Genomic DNA, 21,054 nt, shown 5'->3' on the forward strand with positions numbered 1-21,054 from the left:
CAGGAAGAACCTCACGTCCCGGCGCTGCCCCTGACACCGGATGGTGACGTCTGCCCCTGGGGCGGTGACCCCGGTGGGGCTTAGGGAGATGGAGGGTCTGGGTAAGCTGGGATCTGCGCACAGGAGACAGACACTGAGAGCCAGACCCAGGTAGCCACCCAGCCCCAGCTGGCCCCAACCACTGTCAGATCCAGGGCCCCAGGCAGAGATTCTCTCCCAGATCCCAGAGTTCCCCCCACCCAGAATCCCGGCCCTGCGAGCTGGGCTCCCAGCCCCACAGACACCAAGTTACAGCTCCCTAGTGCTTGGGATCCTCATATGCCATGTGTGGCGCCTGCCTCATCCACTGCCCTGGACAGAGCGACTCACGGGCTGGTCTCTGGCAGGGCCTGAGCCCCACACAGGAAGGGAATCAGCCCCCCGGGAGGCAGGGAGGGGTCATTATCCCCGTTCTACACAGGAGGAAACTGAGGCACAAACAGATTCACTTTCCTCCGTGAGCTCCCCGGGACAGGGACTGTCTCCTCACTCTGTGTTTATGCAGCGCCTGGCACAATGGGGCCCTGAACAAGACTGGGCCCTACATGCTTCCCCAACACAAGGGATCCAGCACTATTGAGGCCAGTGTTTGCAGAGGTCTCCACTAACTGGAGGTGTCTTGGTTTGTGAGTGCTTGGCCTGAGATCTCCCAAGATTGAGGCCCCCCCACAAGGAAGGACAGTTTTGAAAACCGCAAGGTGCTCCCATCACAGTCTGTGGCTGCTCCAGGATCTGGGGCCCAGCCCAGCGCTGTGTCCTCCAAGCCCCCACTTCTCCTGCAGCCCCTGCCTCATTCAGCCCCAGCCGGGGCACTGCCTGGGGCGGGGCCTGGGGAACAGAAGGGATGGGATCACGGGATTAAATAATGACTCACGGTTCCTACGCACAAGGGGCAGCGTTAAAGTAGCCTCCCTGCCCCGAATCTCCAGGGGCTGCTGCTCCCTCCTGGCTGGGGAACCCCCCAGTGACTCCGTCCCCGCTCCCCGGACGGGCGTCCTCTCTGCGGGGTCAGGGCTCAGGGCAGAGCCTGGCTCTGAGCGTCCCATTGGCACCGAGACCCCATGAGGTTTGGGCTGGGGGTGGGGCTGGGAACGGGGATGCCGAGCCGGGCCCCTCACCTCTCACCACCAGCTCCATGGGGTCGCTGGGGTCTGACACGGCAGACAGCTCCGATTGGCTGTGATAGGAGCAGCTGTAGATCCCGCCGTGCTCCCGGTTCACGTTGTTGATGTGAAACAGAGCGAGATAGTCCGAATTCACACTTTGGAGATGGCGTCCCTCTTTATTCAGCACGAACTGCAGGCCCTGGTGCTGGCCGCAACACTGGACAGTCACGGCTCCCCCCAGGGAGACCCCCCCGCTGGGGCTCAGGGAGATGTTGGGTTTGGGGTAGCTGGGCTCTGCAGTGGGAAGCAGACAGGCCGTGAGACACAGGCCCCGTCACTCACTCCTGGGGCCCGTCCTCACCACGCAGCCTCAGTGGTGGGTCAGACCCGGCGTCCCTGGGGACGGGCTCCTGGATCCCTTTCCACAGGGGCCAGAGTTTCCCCTCAGCCCTGGGCTCACAGCATGAGACACGGAGCAACTCCAGCCCCTGGGGCCCAGAGCTCTGCTCCCCGGCGGGTGAGAGGCCAGGCCAGTCTCCAGGGTCCATTCACTCCCTGGCTTCTCTGCTGGGAGGGCTGCGAGCCAGGACTCCTGGGTCCTGTCCCTGGCTCTGGGAGAGGAGTGGGGTCTAGTGGGGAGAGCAGGGAGGATGGGGGCCAGGATGGGGGCACAGCACCACCACTGACTTGTAGGGGACTGTGCAAGTCTCTACTATACACTGAGGTTTATAAACTTCAGCTCCGTCCATCACCCTGTAACCGATGTGTTGCCTGGGAAAGGATCCTCCTAGTCTGCAGCTCCCCCTGGGGGCAGGGATCCCCCCTTCCTCTGCTCCAAATCTCCAATGGCTGCTTCTCCCCCCTGGCTGGGAACCCCCCAATGTCTCCATCCCCACTCCCCGGCCTGGCGTCCCCTCTGCTGGGCCCAGGGCTTTACGCAGAAAGAACTCCGTGTTCGGGTACAAACCCTCCCCCAAGCGCCACCACCCTGCTGGGGCTCACCCAGATCATGAATTTGAGAAATTCTCACCCTGATGTCAAGAAGAGACAGGAGTTAAACAGGGGAGATACCCCACCCCCGCCTCCTCCCACCCCAATTCACTCCATCAGTCATTCGGCCTCTCTAGGAGTCTGTCCCCTACCAGGGTTGGCACTGCCTGCTCATGGGGCTCGGGGGGCAGGGGGTTCACCCAGACGTCGCTCAGGACCCAGCTGCATCAGAGATCACCTGTCCCCCCGCCAGCCCCCGCTGAGGCCAGCCAGGGAGCTTGACCAGTGGGCCCCCTGCAGCTCTGCCCCCGACCCCGGGGTTGGAAATAGCGTCTGTGACCACAGACTGTGGGAGTCGCACATGATTCACCTTTCCCCAGGCCAGGGAACGGGGGGGCTGCGAGTGCAGGGGAGGAGCTGTTGGGGGGTGGATCTAGGGGTGGGGGCGGATCCTCACAGCCTGGTGGGGGCAGAAGTTTGAACCCGGTGGATGGGTCAAATCAGTGATGAGCTGCCAAAAAATTAACAATCGGTTCCCTCCTCCTCACCCCACGAGGGGGTCGTGCCCCCCCTGGGACTCCTGCCTCATCCAACCCCCCACATTCTTTGATGCCCCCCCACAGATCCCTACCCCCCTTCCCTCTCCCCTGACTGCCCCCTGCCGCCCCATCCAACCCCTGCTCTCATTCCTGATGGCCCCCCGGGACCCCTGCCCTATCCCACCACCCCTTCTCTCTGTCCCCGACTGCCCCTGGAAGTGGAACCCCTGCCCCTGAGTGGCCCCCACCTCCCCATCCAACCTCTGATCCTTCCTGACTGCCCCCCGGGACCCTTGCCCTCACTCAACCCCCCTGTTCCCTGCCCTCTGACCGCCCTGACCCCTATCCACCCCCCCACAACCCCTCGAACTCCCGTGCCCTCTTCCAACACCCTCTCCCTCCTCCCTTACTGCGCTGGAGGCCGGGCCGGGGGCGCTGGACCAGGCCGGGGCAGAGCCGGAGCCGCCTGGCAGGGACCAGGCCCGGGGGGGAGCCGCTTGGCCGGAGCCAGGCTTGGCAAGGTAAGCTGGGGCGGGGGAGCGAGGAGGGCTCCAGGGAGGCACGGCCCAGCCCAGTCCTGCTCCGGCCGAGTGCCCTGGACCTGGCCCGGGACTGGTTAAGCAGCCCCGGCCCCGGCTGAGTGGCTCTGGCCCCGGCCTGAGGCCAGAGCCGCTTGGCCGGAACCGGGGCCAGAGCCTCTCGGCCGGGGCTGGGGCCGGCGCTGCTCAACCAGGCCTGGGCCGGAGCCGGGGCGCTCGCAGCCGGAGCGGGGACGCCTGGCCGGGCCGGGGCCGCAGCTGGACTTGGGGCGCTCACGACTGGAGCTGGGGCCGGAGCCGGGGCGCTCGCGGCTGGAGCCGGGGCCGGAGCCGGGGCCGGAGCCGGTGCGCTCGCGGCTGGAGCAGGACTGGGCTAGGCTGCACCCCCCCTCCCTGGAGCCCTCCTCGCTCCCCCACCCCAGCTTACCTTGCCAAGCTGCTTCTTGCTTCTGAGCCCTCCCGAGTCCCAGGTTTCCCGCGCGAACATCTGAGTTGCGGGAAGCAGGCGAGGGGGAGGAGAAGGGAGGGGCAGAGCCTTCAGGGGAGGAGCCCAGGAAGCAGAGCTGAGCTGGGGCCGGGGGCGGGGCCGCCCTTTTAGATCCTGTTGGTCTGGAACAACCAGTTTTAAAAGGGTTTCTAAATTTAACAACCGGTTCCTGCAAACCGGTGAGAACCGGCTCCAGCTCACCTCTGGCTCAAATCCCAGCTGCTTTGATAGAGTCCGGGAGCCAGATTCAGCTCCTAGCTGCACCCTGGGTGTGTTGTGGGCACAGAACGGGGCCGGGTCTGAGCTCCCAGGGGGAGTTTGGGTTGAGTTTTGGGGAAGGTTCAGGGCTCAGATCCTCTTTTCCCCACCCCATGCATCCCCTCCCCCGTCCTTCATGTTACCCACCTCTGCACAGACTGATACTCACCTCCCCACACCCCGCTGTGCCCGGCCAGCCAGCAGCCTGCAGAGGAGACAGCTCGTTAGTGACCAGATCCCAGAGCAACTGGGTCCTATACCCCGGTCTCAGATTCCCACCGCCCCCCCCCCCCCCGAAAAGGACACCTGCCCTGGCTGTCTCCGACACTCACCGAGGAGGAGGACGGTCAGAGCAGACACCATGATGGGGCAGTGGGGGCCCGTCAGTCCTGCCACCAACACCCCAGTGCTGAGCTTCACCCAGTCTGAGGCCCGAGTGCGAGGGGAATGAGGAACTGCGCCGGGGGCTGCAGTCCCAGGAAGCTCGTGATGCGCTCGGCCCCTTTCTTCCCATTGGATGGTTTCTCTGGGTCAGGGTTATCTCTATCCCAGACTTTCCAGGTGCGTCCCGCAAAGAGACAAACAATCCAGCAAAGTCCAAATGCCAAGTTCTTTATTAATGCACACGTTAACGAAGAACAACCCCTGCTCCAGACAGAACCAGCCCCTCCCCTCTGCAGATTCAAACTGTGTTTTATGAGCGGCTCCGTCGCATCATCACTTACGTCGTGTCATCACTGCACCTTCCCAGTTACACTTTCCCAGCATACAAGAGAAAAACAAAGAGCAACTGTTATTTCTTGATAAGCTTCAAAAAGGTACAAGTTGCTTCAAACCAGCTTCTGCAAGTATTTTTCCCAGACCCTGCGAGCACTCTCTTATCTAGCAAGGTCGTAAATCTGGCCTGTTTACCCCAGCCAGTAAATGTTTTTTCTTCAGTAGGCCTTGCTGTGTTATTGCGAAGCAGAACAGGCCATCAAGCCAAACTCATCAAGTCCCCCCTTTGTTCCTAGAGGACCCACCAAGGGGACTTGAGGAACACAACTGAAATTATACTACAAAGGAACGCCGAGCTTTAGGAGTTGGTTTACACATTTGGGACATTAAACTTATCATTTGTTGAAAGCACAAATAACAACATTGTAAGCATACAAAGATTACAACAAGCCCCCAAACCAAAAAAGACCCAGTAAATATGTGTTACCCCAACCTGCTGGAAGGGTTTTATAAGCTGCATGATTACATAGCCAATACCAGCCAGATCCTTTAGGGACGTGCCAAGAGGAGCTGGAATAAGTTTGAATAGTGATTTTACAGCTTGTAAAATTACCCACAAAGCTGCTTTTGTCTGAGGAGTGCCGGGTTATGCAGAAAGCAGAAGAACCCTGAGCTACCATATCAATGGACCAAGTCTGGTTCCACGAAACAGACAAGCTGGTGAAAGCACTGTCCCGAGACGTGACATTTTCCCATGACCTGAGAGAGATGGGTACCCCCAACAACGGGATACCTTGACCAAAGTGCATGGGGGTCTGAATAGCCATTCAGCATTGTGTTTGGTTTACACTTTGCACTATAGCACGTGTTAAATCCAGAAAACTATTACCTGTCCAATCATTAAGCGCTTATCAGGTAAGGGGTTGAGACCAGTCAACATTCTTTTTGGCACCTCGCACATTTCTTAAACGTCCAGAAGGAAGGTGATCTCGATATAGGACAGGGGGTTCTAACCAGGCCAAATAGCATGACCCCTTCCAGGAGACAGGCAAGCTTAAATAAGCCTTTTCTCCACACACCCAATAGACTCCAAACAAGGGATTAGATATAACAGATGCAGTATATTGGGGTTTGTAATCCCATCCAGTCCAGGCAGAGAGACCGTGAAAACTATTAGGAGCATTATCAGTACACTGACACATAGAGTACTCAGTACCCGAAGAATTAAAAGAATGGTTTTTTTATGCAGCGTATGTGAATGATCTCGGAATGCTCCAGCACTGCGGTGCAATCAGTGTGCGATAGATCTGGTGCTATAAAGCAACCTATTCTGGTAAACACATGAGGTTTATTCAATACCAACCTATTAAACAAGCTGCAAAAATTAGTAGGGAAAACATACCAGGACTTTCCAGGTCGGGGTAAACCTTGTCCAAGAGTACAATCAGGTCCCCGGCTTTCACCAAAATGGGTTCCATTAAAATAGGCTTTACAATTGCTAACTCCTAGAGGCACATTTCCTGAGCCCAGGAAGCACCACTCACCAGGTCGCTTCCACACCGTAAGGTAGCTATTAATCTGGATTCCTGAATCTGCCCAGGTTAGGTTCTGCAAGCCTGAGGAGTCCTTCCATGAAGGAGCCCATGTCATATTCATAGGGCTAAGAGGTATGGGGATCATGGGAAGACCTCGGTGACTATCTACTGGCATTAAGGGGCTGTAAGAGTCCGGTGTGGGGGCTCAGCCCTCTCAGGAGCGGCTGGAAGCCAGGCCGCCTCACTACACGAGGCTGGGAAGCAGTTCGGTCCCCAGAGTCCAAGCCCTAGGTCAGGGCGGGCAGCAAATATTAGGTCACGGGCTCAGGCCTGAGGCAGGGGCTGAGCAAAACAAACAGTAATTTAAGCCCAAACCCTCAGTCAGGGCGGGGCAACAGACAGCAGTTCTGGGCTCAGACCCTCAGGCAGGGGCTGAGCAAACAAAGTCAGTAAAGCCCAAGCCCTAGGTCAGGGCGGGCCAACAAGCAGCAGTTCAAGGGCTCAGGTCCTCAGGCAGGAGCTGAGCAAACAGCAGGTAAGTCCAGACTTCTATGTCTGAGCGCTGGTGTGAGGGGGAGACTGCCACCCATGAGTGGGGTGGCAGGGGGGACACAGACCCACCCACTCCACTGTGTCCCAGCCCAGGGCCCTAACAGCGGCAGTTAGTCTGCTGCTGTGCCAGTGGGGTCCTGACCGCAACACACCGACATCGGCTCACAGTCTGCTGTAGCCAGACTGGGGTCAGCTACCCCCAGGCTACTTTCCATCTCCCCCTCCATGGGTACCTGCTCATCTCTGGTGTCCGGCGCTGGGTCCCACACCATGGGCTCCTCGACGTGCTGAGGGCTGGCTAGGTCGGGCTGCTCCTCAGGACTCGGGTCGAGGGGACGCTCGAGCAGCTCCTCAGGGTACCAGGCTCGGGGAAGGCTCGGCCAGTCCTTAGGGTACCGGGCTCGGGGAAGGCTCGGCCAGTCATCCTCAGGGTACCGGGCTCGGGGAAGGCTCGGTCCAGCAGGAGCTCGGTCAGGAGCGTCTGTCCTCTCCGGACGCCAGGCAGCAACTGAGCGCTGGGCCTGGGCCTTTATACTTCCTGTCCCGCCCCTTGACTTCCGGGGGGCGGGGACAGGCGGCAGTGGCTCCGCCCACTGTGGCGGCTGTTCTGGCTCATCCCTCTCAGGAGCGGCTGGGAGCCAGGCCGCCTCACTACAGGGGCATACCCAACGTGAAATGTTATTCAGTGCTGGCATACGGGCTTTCATTTCATGAGCAAAGCGAATAAAGGCCTTATGTTCATATCCCCTAGTTACTTCAACCACCACAAAAGAAAAACAACAAACAATGCACAAATGAGTCCACCAACTCCCCAGGCGACTGTTCGTTGCCATTCCTTGGGGAATGGGCACCAGTCTACTTCTTGAATTTTAGCCTCAGGTCGCCCAAAGGAGTAGCAGTCCATTTGTCCTGGGCACAGGGGTCGTCTGCTTCTGGCTCACCCAGTTCGCAGTGGGGTGAACGTGTGTGGCTCCCTCGAAGTCTGACGCCATCTGCTTCTGGGTAACCCTTTACCAGGTCGGGCTCCCTAGCGAGGCTCTGTTTGACTCTGGTATGATGAATCCAAGCGGGACGTTCCTTGACCCGAACAGCAGGAGGGCTCACCAGGATAGTCTCGAATGGTTCTAACCACTGGGGTTGAAGTGGAGTCTTTCAGTAAGCTTTGATCCACACTGGGTCACCTGGCGAAATGGAATGAACAGCTCCCCACAACGGTAAAGATTGAGACTGCACTGAGTACCGTTGTCATGTAGTTAAATGCTGCTGCAAAGCTTTTACATAAGTTTTTGTTTCACAAGGCAGATCAGGGTCACTAGGTATTGAAACCGGAGAAGTAAAAAGAGGTGGTACATGTCCAAAAAGTATCTCAAAGGGTGCTAGCTTAGTCCTGGAATTCGGGGTAGTCCAGACAATATACGAAGCCAAAAGGAAAAACTTTAGTCCATTTGATCTTAAGTTTCTTACACAACTTGGTTAGGGTGGTCTTTAGAGTTCCATTCACATGCTCCACCTGGCCCGAGCTCTGAGGATACCAGGGGGCATGAAAAACCCATTTTGGCCCAACCGCTTCAGTGAGTTTCTTGCACATTTTTGCTGTAAAATGCGTTCCCTGGTCAGAATTAATTTTTCAGGAGGGCCAAACCTTGGCAGGATCTCATTCAGAAGCACCTTGCAAACGGCTTTGGCAGTGGCTTTCCTTCTGAGCGGGTAAGTCAGTAAAATGAATTTGAATGTGCTGCATGGGTCTAGGAGCCTGTTGCCGGCACAGAGGGCCTGAGGAAAGCAACAGCGGGGTTCGTGGCCCGGTCTGCTTCGCGTCAATGAACACGCCAGGGTGGAGAAGGAAGCAAAGTTTATTTGAGATCTCAAAGCGGTGCAAGGAGACTTGGCACGTCTCAGATCAAGCACACCCAACATAAGCAATTTTTCTCTTTTTATACTTTACTTCAGCTAAGCTCTTCCCTTCTTCCCCCACCCCCTTTCCCCTTTCCCCCTCCCTCCCCCTGTAGCAGTTACATTAAACAGTTAAGTCATCTTGGCGGCTATAAGTCTAGCTCGTTAGTAACTCTTCTTTTGAACCGTTATCTTGTCCTTTTCCCTTTGATCTGTTATCTTGCCCTTCAGCCATGCAGGCCTCATTACTACCGCTTTATACCGGTTTGAGCGGTGTTGCGACTGATAACTGACTGTTACACATTCCGTTTTCTGCTGCTGGCTGTTTAGGTCGATTAAAGTTCAAACATGGAGGAGCTTTGGTTCATTTAGGCCTAGAGCAGGAAGGCTTCATCGACACTCGTGGTCTTCCACCCTCCCGAGTTACCGAGGGTTATGCCTAGTGACACCAACAAGCCCATCTGTGCCCACCAGATGGCACCTGTTGGCGTGTTCCCTTAGGAGTACATTGCTGACAACGAATACAACTTTCCAGTACTCGTCTGGCCATTTCACCTAATCCAGGAGATACAAACTGGCTAAGAACGATTTGAACCATTTTATTCACTCCTAGGTGGGTGTTGCTGTGAACCTTTTGTAGCACCTCACTTTTCCCATGGTGCCTTTTCAGTATCTGAAGCTTGTAATTGCCATTGAGCTAGAGGGGCTCCCTGTAGGGCCACTGCCCTGGCCGCCCTGTCAGCCAAGTGCCCTTCAATTGCGACGGGATCAGTCTGTCTGGTATGAGCCCTGCAGTGCATCACCGCAATTTCCCCAGGAGCCTGAATGGATTGAAGCAGTTCAGCAATTTCCTTTTCCTGGGCAATCTGAGCTCCAGACGAGGTAATGAAACCTCCTTCCTTCCAAATTGCACCCGTGGCGTGACACACCCCAAAAGCATATTTTGAGTCCGTACAAATATTAACCCTTTTCCCTTTAGCGTGAAGGCCGGCTGCGGTGAGGGCTTTTAACTCCACAGCCTGGGCACTCACCCTGGGAGAAAGAGCTTCCCCTATTAATACAGTCTGCGTATCAGTAACTGCGTATCCAGAGTGTCGGATTCCTTCCCGAACAAATGCAGATCCATTCACAAACAACTTCTCTTTTCCAATGTCCTTCTGCACCACAATAATGACAACCACTACTTCTACCTCCTTCTCCACGTCCTCTGCCTCTCGCTGCTTCTCCTCTTTCCCATCCACTCCATCCACCTCTGTTCCATCCGTGACCTTTTCCCTTCCCCCGGTCATTGCTACTGCCAACAGTGACACTCGCTCCTTTACATCCTTCTGCTTTTCCGTTTTTCTTTTTCTTTCTTCTTCTCTCTCCCATTAAACACTCTGGTAACAATGCTAACTACCTCAGGCAAACTTTTCCCTTGCATACCATCTGGATGCTCTCTAAATCTCTTTGCAATATCCTCCGCACATTGTGACCTGAAAACCATTTTAACCATCTCCTTTCCATGATCAGTTTCAGGATTCAAATTCCCATGCTTTGTAACTCCACAAAGTAGTTGAGCACAAAAGTCAGAGGGCTGCTCGTCCGGACGCTGAATGCAAGCAGTCACCTTGCTCCAATTTGGAGTAGCCTCTTCTGCGTCTCTAATGCCATTCAAAACAGCTTTTAAAAAAATCCATCCAACTTTGTCTTTTGAGCTGAATTGTTGGGATTCCAATTAGGGTCATCAATTGGCCAAGGTGCATTCAAATGCACCTGCAGATTTTTTTTTAACTTTTTGTCTTTCATCTTCTGTCATGAGAGTATCTAATAACTGATTTACATCTGCCCAAATGGGCACATGAGTGCAAAAATTGTGCGGAGCATCCTTTCCACTGCCTCAGGATTGTCTCGTAAGTGAGGCATAGTGCACTGCCACTTAAACAAATCTGAAGTTGCAAACGGAGTATGGATAAAAAGCATCTCATATGCCCCAGCAACCAGTGGAACTGGATAAGTTCTCAACGTGGCTTGTACTATCAGGGGTGTCTCAGAAACATCCTCCCTCATGAAGTTAAGTAACCTAGTGGGGGTCCACAAGGGCGAGGACGAGGGCTGCTGTAATATTGGGAGTGTTTGAGAAGCAGCCCCTGGCCAAGTTTGCAAAAGGCCGGCTGGAGGCTGCACAGAGCGGGTAGGGCTGCCTGATCCCTCTGAAGACGAGGGAACATCACCCTGACCTCCCCCTGGATTCTCCTCTGTCCCTGAACTGTCAATAGCCTGCTGTCCTTGAATCCTTGCACTCCGCCGGACAGGGGGAAGAACAGGAACAAAGCTGTCCTCCTCCCGGTGTGACTCTGGGGCATACGGCGGGGGATTTTTACAAGAGCTCTCCATACAAACAGCTTCAGAAGCTACCCGTCCCTCCGTGGGTTTCTAATTATACCACACAAACAAATAATTCATTAGTCCCGGCCTAAGATCAACCAAAATATCCCTTAAGGAGTTCATCCTATCTGTGGAAAAGGTTCCACCCTCTGGCCAGTCTCTAGTCGGGGACAAATGAAAGGTACATGACGGCCACTGGATCCAACACAAATTTCTCATCGTAGCCTTGGACAATCCGGTTGTCCTGGATGTATCCTTCCAATCTCTCAGAATGAGAGATAACGGAGCATCCCCCAGGCATTTACTGCCACCTTGTCCCATTTCCCTGTACCGAGCGCTCAGTTACCTAGGTCCCGGGACTCCTGCTCAAAGGGCAGGTGGACGTTGCTGGATTTAAACGGGCTCAGGCTGGTTCATGGGACGACGCCTTATGCGTGAGATCCGACTCCTGGGCCAGGCTCCTCTCAATTGAAGGATGCGCGCTGCGTTGCGTCGGAGACGGACCCCCTCGCCCGAGAGTCAGACAGGTCCCATCGGGAGTGCCAAATCTGTCGGGGTTCTCTCTATCCCAGACTGTTCAGGTGCGTTGTCTGACTGCAAAGAGAGACAGGCAACACCAGCAAAGTCCAAATACCAAGTTCTTTATTAATGCATGCACACGTCAACAAAGAGCCAGCCCGTTCTCCACACAGAACCAGCCCCTCCCCTCTGCAGATTCAAACTGTGTTTTATCAGCTGCTCCGTGGCGTCATCACTTACGTCCCGTCATCACTGCACCTTCCCAGTTACACTTTCCCAGCATACAAGAGAAAAACAAAGAGCAACTGTTATTTCTTGATAAGCTTCAAAAAGGTACAAGTTGCTTCAAACCAGCTTCTGCAAGTATTTTTCCCAGACCTTGCAAGCACTCTCTTATCTAACAGTGTTGTAAATCTGGCTGTTTACCCCAGCCAGTAAATTTTTTTTCTTGCTGTGTCATTGCTAAGCAAAACAGGCCATCAAGGCAAACTCATCATCTGCAATCTCCAGCCAAATCTACCCTGGTCAGAGCAAAGCCAGCTCCCTGCAGCTCCCAGCAAACCACATCCCCTCCTGCAGCTGGGCTCCCAGCCCCACAGACACCGAGCCTCAGCTCCTTTGTTCTTGTGACTGTATATAACCGTGTCTGGCCCCTGCCTCGTTCATTTTATCTGGCCTGCCCTGGACACAGAGAGACTCACAGGCTGGTCTCTGATGCCCGGCACTGCAGGGCCTGAGCGCCGCATAGGAAGGAGTCAACCTGCCACCCCCCCAGGAGGCAGGAAGGGGTCATTATCCGCATTCTACACAGGAGGAAACTGAGGCACAGACAGATTCACTTTCCTTAGTGAGCTCCTAGGGGCAGGGACTGTCTCCTCACTCTGTGTTTATGCAGCGCCTGGCACAATGGGGCCCTGATCAAGACTGGGCCCTACATGCTTCCCCAACACAAAGGATCCAGCACTATTGAGGCCAGTGTTTGCAGAGGTCTCCACTAACGGTGGGTGTCTCGGTTTGTGGGCGCTCGGCCTGAGATCCCCCAATACTGAGGCCACTCCACAAGGAAGGATACGTTTGAAAACCGCGAGGTGCTCCCATCACAAAGAGTCCAGTCTCCAGGGTCCATTCACTCCCTGGCTTCTCTGCTGGGAGGGCTGGGAGCCAGGACTCCTGGGTTCTCTCCCCGGCTCTGGGAGGGGAGTGGGGTTGTTGCCGGCACAAAGGCCCGAGGCGACAGCAACAGTGGTTCGTTGTCCGGTGTGCTTCGCTCCAATAGACACACCAAGGTGGAGAAGCAAAAAAAAAGGTTTATTTGAGATCTCAAAACCCGGTGCTCGGAGGCAGATAAGTCTCAAATCGAGCACCCTCCATACAAGCAGCTTTCTCTCTTTATACATGATTTTAGCTAAGCATCTCTATTACCCCCACTGCCCAGCTCCCCCTTCCCCCCCCCCTTCTTCCCTCCCTCCTAGTTCCCATACAGCAGATACATTATAAAGTAGCAATTACTCTAAACAGGTTAAATCATACTTGGCAGAAAATACATCATCTCGTTAGTAACTTTTTCCCGACCGGTTATTTTGCTTAACTCCCTCTGTGCTATCCAGGTGCAAGCAGGAATTGCCTTCTGGTATCAGTGCTGCACTGATAACACATTCCATTCTCGGTTACTGACTTGTAAGGTTGATCCGATTTTAAACATGGGCGCACTGTGGGCAAGTGTAAGGCAACTTTGGTTTATTTAGGCCTAATACAGGGAGGCCTCATTGGCACTGTTGTTTTCCACCCTTCTGTTAATAGTGGGCCATGCCTGGTGCCACCAACAATTCCCTCCTTTGAGAATACTCAACAAACCTTTGGCTGAGTGTTCTCATATACTGTGGACAAAATGTAATTGAGTTCCATGGAGCTGGGGCTGTCAATGAGAGGGTACATAGGGACCTTCGGGGCACGGGGGGTACAAAGTTTACGGAGGAGCAGTTAGAGAGATTAAACTCTTGGGCAAAGCAAATCTTCAGGTTCTCATATGTATTTGACTCTAATTTGTTAGGAATTCCCCTCCATCCCGCATGTGCCTGGGGAGAAACGGGAGTTAACGAGAGGAGTGTTCCCATAGCAAAGAGTAACGCTGTGGCAAACCCTAGGCCTGGATCCATACTGAGCAAGTGATCCTAAGGCCTAACAATTACAATTCCCCAAATACCCACAAAATTACTACTACTAATAACAAGCAGATTAAAAACAAAAGGGACCAAGCCCACAGGTTAGGCTGGCCCTGTGAAAATAAACACAGCCAACGTTCAGAGTGTTCACGGGGAGTGTGCTGTAACTGTCCAAATGGGTCAAGGGCATTCCCAACAGGCCTTACTGTCGCCTGAATAACAGTTTAAGTCCCAGATCGTCGTTGGCAGTCTTCTCCGCAGGTTGGACGGTCCACCGTTCAGGAGCTGGCACTGCTTTCAGACGGGAGTAGTGGATCCAGTTCTTGTATCCCTCGACCTTTGCTGCTGTGTGGGTGATCAGCAGGACGGTGTGAGGTCCCTTCCACTTCTCTTGGAGAGGCTCGTCCTTCCAGGTACGAACGAGAACGGAGTCACCAGGCTGCAGGGAGTGGACAGGGGCATCCAGCGGGAGAGGCTGCAAGTCTTTGGTATACCTGTGGAGAGAACAGAGAACAGCAGACAGAGAGCACATGTACTGAGATAAGAAACCGCAGCCTACCTCCCACTCCCCTAACAGAACCGGTGTACCATTCATAGGCCATGCCCTCCCAAACATAATCTCGAAGGGACTAAGCCCTAACCTGCCCTTTGGGAGAGCACGAACTCGGAGCAAGACAAGGGGTAAGGCATCAGGCCACCGAAGAGAGGCCTCTTGGCAGACCTTTGAGAGATGCCGCTTGAGTGTCTGATTAGTACGTTCCACTACTCCACTGGCCTGTGGTCGTCATGGAGTGTGGAGCTTCCAGGTGATCTGTAGAACATCCGAAATCCCCTGAATGACTTGTGATGTGAAGTGTGTTCCGTTGTCAGATTCCATCCACTGGGGGAGTCCAAAGCGAGGAATAATTTCCTTGACAAACTTGAGAGCTACCGTTCTGGCAGTGTTGTTACGGCATGGGAAGGCTTCAGGCCATCCGCTGAATCGATCCACCATGACGAGGAGGTATCTGAACCCTTGGGTTCGGGGGAATTCAGTGAAGTCTACTTGCCACACCAATCCTGGCCCTGGGGTAGGTTCCAGAGCGGCTGGTGGCACTGACACTCCTGGTCGAGGGTTGTTCTTTTGACAGACTAAACATTCAGCCTGTACCTGAGAAGCCAGGGGTCTCAACCCAGAGGTTAGAAAATACTTATTCATAAGCTGGGTGAGAGCCTCCCTTCCAGCGTGAGTGGTCTGATGTAGTTTCTGTAGTACTGGCCATATCAGGCTTTTAGGTAGGAGGATTTTTCCTTCTGTGGAGTGGAGCCATCCCTCCTTTTCCTGGAGCCCAAGTGAGTCGGCCAGATTCCTTTCTTCACGAGAGTACTGAGGGGCTGGGAGCTCACCCACTGATGGGATGAGGGCATGCACATGGGCCTCCTCAGCTTCCAATGGTTCCAGGGTGGCAGCTCGCTTGGCTTCCCTGTCGGCCCTGGCGTTGCCCTTGGCTACGTCCTGGTCTTCTCTTTGATGGGCTTTGCAGTGCACCACTGCTACCTCTGAGGGGAGCTGTACCGCTTCCAGAAGCTGGAGAATTTGTGTCCCATGCTTGACCGGGGACCCTTGAGCTGTAAGCATTCCTCTTTGCTTCCAGAGACCTGCATGAGCATGTAGCACTCCAAAGGCATATCTGGAATCAGTAAAAATGTTAACTCTTTTTCCTTTTGACAGTTCGAGTGCACGGGTTAAAGCTACCAATTCAGCCAGCTGGGCTGATGTTCCGGCAGGCAAACCCTCCGCTTCCACAGTCTCGTGGAGAGTTACAACAGCGTAGCCCGCCCTCCTTTGCCCATCTGTAACAAAGCTGCTGCCGTCAGTGTACCACTCATAGTCTGCATTGGGGAGTGGCTGATCTTTTAAGTCTGAACGGCTGGAGTACTGGGCATCTATGATTTCTAAACAGTCGTGTTCCTGCTCCTCTGTTTCTGGCAACATAGTGGCTGGGTTAAGAGTGGGGCAGGTCTGCAGGGTAACTTCAGGATTTTCTAGGAGTTTAGCCTGGTACCGAGCTACCCGAGCCTGCGTGAGCCAGAGACCACCCTGTCCAGCAGGGCTTGAACCATGTGAGGGGTTCCCCCCCAAAGTCAGTTTCTCTGCTTCACTAAGCACCAGGGCAGTTGCTGCGACTGCTCGCAAGCATGCTGGCCAACCCTTGGCAACTTGATCCAGCTGTTTAGAGAAATATGCCACAGGACGTTTCCAGTTGCCTAATAATTGAGTAAGCACCCCTAGAACCACTCCCTTTCTTTCATGCACATACAGTTGAAACGGCTTAAAGAGGTCTGGCAGACCGAGTGCAGGGGCTTCCATTAGCTTTCTCTTTAACACTTTAAATGCCTTGTCAGCTTCTGAGGACCAGTGAAAGGGGTCGTGATCCATTCCCTTAACACATTCATACAAGGGCTTAGCCCACAGTCCGAACTCTGGGATCCATATTCTGCAAAAGCCTGCCATGCCCAGAAAAGCCCTGAGCCGTTTACGATTGCTTGGGACAGGAATTTGACAGATAGCTTCCTTCCTTTCGTTTGAAAGCTGCCTTTCCCCCTGTCTTATGTGAAATCCTAAGTACTGTACTTCTGAGAGGGCAATCTGAGCCTTGCTCCGAGCTACCCGGTATCCTCGGAGCCCAACAAAGTTCAGGAGGCTCACAGTGGCGTGGAGGCAAGGGGTTAATCCCACCGCCCCAATTAACAGGTCGTCCACATACTGCAAGAGGAGGATCCCGTCCGGAGTATTCCACTCCTCCAGGTCTTTGGCCAGAGCCTGGCCGAAAAGGGTGGGGGAGTTTTTAAATCCCTGTGCTAAAACAGTCCAGCAAAGTTGTTTCTTAACCCTTTTCTCGTCTTCCTACTCGAAGGAGAAAATCTCCTGGGATTGTGTGTCGACCGGAATTGTGAAGAAAGCATCTTTCAGGTCTAGGACCGAAAAGTGGGTGTACTGCCCCCCTATAGATGCCAACAGTGTATACGGGTTTGGAACAAGGGGGTGCAGAGTCTTAACCCGTCCATTAACTGCCCTCAGGTCCTGGACCAGCTGATAGGTACCATTGGGCTTTCGAACAGGCAGGATGGGGGGGTTCCAGGCTGACTGGCATTCTCGCAGTACCCCATACTTCAGAAACTGATTTATAGTTTCCTGCAGCCCTTCTCTGGCCTCCCTCTTGATCGGATACTGCTTGATTCGCACCGGACCTTTTCCTGGCAGGAGCTGAACCTTAATGGGGGTGTGATGTGCTGCCTTTCCTGGGGCCCCCGATGCCCATACTAGAGGAAAAACCTGGTCCTCCCACTGGCTCCACTCTGGGGCTTGCATGGCTGAGGGCTCAACTGCAAGAGTCATTATCCAGGCATTCTCTGGGGGCAGGGTGAGGGTGATTTCATCTTGGGTGAAGTGCAGGGTGGCACCTAAGCGACAAAGCAGATCCCGTCCCAGTAGAGGCGTTGGACAGTCGGGGAGGTAAACCAGCTTGTGGGAGAGAGTTCTGTCTCCCAAAGCACATTCTGCTGGAGCATACACTGGACACTTAATTCCTTTTCCTGTAGCACCGACCACAGTGAGGGAATCTGCCACAGGCAGCTGAAGGGGTTGATTTACAGCGGTTCGAGCTGCTCCAGAGTCTACTAAAAAGTCTATTTCCGAATTTCCCACCCGCATTTTTACTCGGGGTTCTGGGGGCAGGATAGTCCGTCTCCCCTGACACCCCTAGTCTTGATTCTCTGCTGCCATCATAGGGGTATCTTCCCTCTCGGGGCACTCATTTTTCCAGTGTCCCTCCTTCCGGCATATGGCACACTGATTGCGACCCAAACGCCTTTTCTGTGAGCCAGGGCGCCCACGTCCATGGCCTCTCATTCCCCGGCCCCTTCCACCTCCTTCCTGAAACTTCCTTTTGTCACCAGCCTGAACTGCTGTAACCATCATCTTCACTTGCCTCTTTTCCTTCTCTCCCTCTCTGAGGCTGTAAACCTTGTTTGCAGTTTCCAAAATCTGTGCCACAGACATGCCCATCAAATCCTCCTTTTTCTGCAATTTTTTTTTAATGTCAGGGGCCGCACGGCTGGTAAAGATACCCTTTATAATTGCCTCAGTTGCCTCAGCATCAGGGTCTGCGTTAGTGTGTTGCCGAATGGCATCCCGGATACGCTGCAGAAAAGCGACCGGACTTTCCTTAGGCTCCTGTATGAGCTCGTAAGGTTTGGCCCAATTGTTATGGCAAACAGCTGAGTGCCGGAGTCCGTGCAAAAGCAGCTCCTTATACACGGTGAGGCGGGTCCGATCCAGTGGATCATTAGGATTCCACCCAGGATTTGCTGTGGGGACCATGACAGCAGGAATGGGGACATGAACCTGATCCTGATCATGCCTTATTTGTGCTTCTTCCCTTGCCTTAGCTATAACCTGGTTCCTCTCCACTTCAGACAACAGGGTCCTCATAAGGATATTACAGTCATCCCAGTCAGGCTTATGGCTGGCAAAACATCCCTCAAAAACCGAAATGAACTTGCTGGGATTCGTGGAGAATTCCCCTGCCTGTGCCTTAAAGGCTGCTAGGTCCACTGGGTTAAAAGGCACATGCGAGTAAACTAGCATAGTAGTGGCCCGGCGCCCCTCCGCTCCCGGGCGGGCCACCACAGTCTCAGTAATCAACGGATAAAGTCCCACTGAAGGAGCAATCTCTGGAACCCGAGGCACCTGGTCTTTATATGGTGGGGGTGTAGGAGCCGAAGGGGACACCGACTCTGCCATTACAACCAGGGAGGGGTTCGGGGAACTAACAGCAGTGACTACCGAGCCTGTCGGAGTCAAATTACACTCTTGCAACAGATCTGACCTATCTCTTAACAACATAAACAACTGTACATACATATGTTCATTCCACTTATTCATTCGCTGACAAAACAAAGCTAATTGAAGGATCGTGTTGTAATTAAGTGATCCCTCCGGTGGCCACCTCTCCTGGCCCTCTAGCTGGTACTGAGGCCAGTCTACTGTACAGAATCTTTTTAGTTTACTTTTAGTCAATGGATCTTTTCCAAACACTTTCCAATTCATCAGAATGCATTCTAAGGGTGTACACCGTACCCTGCCTGTACTCTGTCCCTGCCCCATACCTATGGGAAGACACTGGGCGTCCCCAGGTCTTAACAGGCAAACAAAAGGTTAACAGCACTGGACTGTTCCTACCTTATCCACGAGACCGGTTCCCCACCGTCGCCCGCAGCTGCTTCTCCACTATCTGAGAGCGTTGCACCGTAGTGCCCTCCGGGGTCGACCACACCACGTCTCCGCCGAGGCCCCCGATGAAGTCACCGGTGCGCGCTGGGCGTCGGTCGTCGCCGCAATCTGTCGACCTCCAGGAGGGGTCCGGGCAAGGCTAAATTTAGCCTCGAGCCCACCCAGGGACGCCAAAACTGTTGCCGGCACAAAGGCCCGAGGCGACAGCAACAGTGGTTCGTTGTCCGGTGTGCTTCGCTCCAATAGACACACCAAGGTGGAGAAGCAAAAAAAAAGGTTTATTTGAGATCTCAAAACCCGGTGCTCGGAGGCAGATAAGTCTCAAATCGAGCACCCTCCATACAAGCAGCTTTCTCTCTTTATACATGATTTTAGCTAAGCATCTCTATTACCCCCACTACCCAGCTCCCCCTTCCCCCCCCCTCTTCTTCCCTCCCTCCTAGTTCCCATACAGCAGATACATTATAAAGTAGCAATTACTCTAAACAGGTTAAATCATACTTGGCAGAAAATACATCATCTCGTTAGTAACTTTTTCCCGACCGGTTATTTTGCTTAACTCCCTCTGTGCTATCCAGGTGCAAGCAGGAATTGCCTTCTGGTATCAGTGCTGCACTGATAACACATTCCATTCTCGGTTACTGACTTGTAAGGTCGATCCGAGTTTAAACATGGGCGCACTGTGGGCAAGCGTAAGGCAACTTTGGTTTATTTAGGCCTAATACAGGGAGGCCTCATTGGCACTGTTGTTTTCCACCCTTCTGTTAATAGTGGGCCATGCCTGGTGCCACCAACAGGGTCTAGTGGAGAGAGCAGGGGGATGGGGGCCAGGACTCCTGGGTTCTGTCCACAGCATCACCACTGACTTGTAGGGCACAGTGCAAGTCTGTACTATACACTGAGGTTTATAACCTTCAGCTCCGTCCATCACCCCCTAACTGATGTGTTGGCTGGGAAAGGTCCCCCTGCTCTGCAGCTCCCCTGGGGGCAGGGATCCCCCCCTCCCTCAGCCCTGAACCTCCAGGAGCTGCTGCTCTCCCCTGGCTGGAGAAGCCCCCAGTGACTGCATCCCTGGCTGGGCGTCCCCTCTGCTGGTCCCAGGGCTCAGGACAGGGCCTGACTCTAAGCGTCCTGTCAGCGCAGAGACCCCCTGACGGTCTAGCTGGGTGTGGGGCTGGGAGCCGGGATGCTGAGCCGAGCCCCTCACCTGCTACAATGATCTCGACGGGGTTGCTCAGATACGACCAGTGACTCTGATCTGTTATTGAGTGACCGTCACAGGTGTAGCTCCCTCCATCTTCCCGGGTGACATTGGGGATGGGAAATTCAGCCACGGTCCCATCAGGTACCAGCCGCACCTGCAGGTTCAGGTGTCCAGCTTTACGCAGAAAGAACGTCATGCCCGGGTACCAACCCGCACAGCGGATGGTGATGCTTCCCCCGAGTGCCACCACCGTGCTGGCGATCACCCAGATGGTGGGTTTGAGAAATTCACGCCCTGCTTTGAACAAGAGACAGGAGTTAAACAGAGGAGACACCCCCCCCCCGCCTCCCCTCCACCCCAATTCAGTCCACCCGTCTTTCGGCCTCTCTAGGAGTCTGTCCCCTACCAGGGTTGGCACTGCCTGCCCATGGGGCTCGGAGGCAGGGGGGTCACCCAGACATAGCTGTGATGAAGTGGGGGATTTTCTTGTGTTTGCCTTGGTTTTCCAGTGGGTTGCATACGGAGGGAGTGGGACTCAGTATCCCTGGGTGTTACTGGTTTAATGAGGTGAGGGGAGAGGGAGTTTGTTGTTACACAGGACCGGACAGGGAACTTGGGACCCCAGCTGATGGCCTGGAGGATGGAGACCCCAGTGACTGGGGAGCTGAGGACCAGAGGACCCAGCTCAGGAGTCACAGATGATTGTGGCCAGTGGGAGGACAATGGGCTGTGGGGACAGGACCCCAGTGTTCAGGCCGCATAAACCTTCCCACATGTGGCCTGCGAGTGCCATCAAGCACATTCAAGCAAAGAAACTGGACTGTCCTGGTGTAACTCACACCAAGGAATGGGAGAGATGCTGGGGCATCCAT

The 21,054-nt window shown here is 54.3% G+C and overlaps 1 protein-coding gene and 1 long non-coding RNA gene across 2 annotated transcripts; both read right to left on the reverse strand.

Annotated features, from left to right (window-relative positions):
- Positions 1-39: 39 nt before the first annotated feature.
- Positions 40-7,235, reverse strand: LOC123350126 (immunoglobulin superfamily member 1-like; the record flags this gene model as incomplete). Its single annotated transcript, XM_044988519.1, has 5 exons — positions 6,996-7,235; positions 4,684-4,714; positions 4,128-4,163; positions 1,158-1,439; positions 40-113 (listed from the first exon to the last, which is right to left on the reverse strand). Coding segments are annotated over exons 1-5 (462 nt in total), but the record flags the coding sequence as incomplete, so codon positions are not given.
- A 73-nt stretch (positions 7,236-7,308) lies between these two features.
- On the reverse strand, positions 7,309-20,727 carry LOC123350135. Its single transcript, XR_006573712.1, has 3 exons — positions 20,186-20,727; positions 11,369-11,616; positions 7,309-8,569 (listed from the first exon to the last, which is right to left on the reverse strand). It is a non-coding gene; the product is annotated as an uncharacterized LOC123350135 (long non-coding RNA).
- Positions 20,728-21,054: the final 327 nt, after the last annotated feature.

The sequence above is a fragment of the Mauremys mutica genome, chromosome 15, assembly GCF_020497125.1.
Source record: "Mauremys mutica isolate MM-2020 ecotype Southern chromosome 15, ASM2049712v1, whole genome shotgun sequence".
Lineage (NCBI taxonomy): Eukaryota > Metazoa > Chordata > Testudines > Geoemydidae > Mauremys > Mauremys mutica.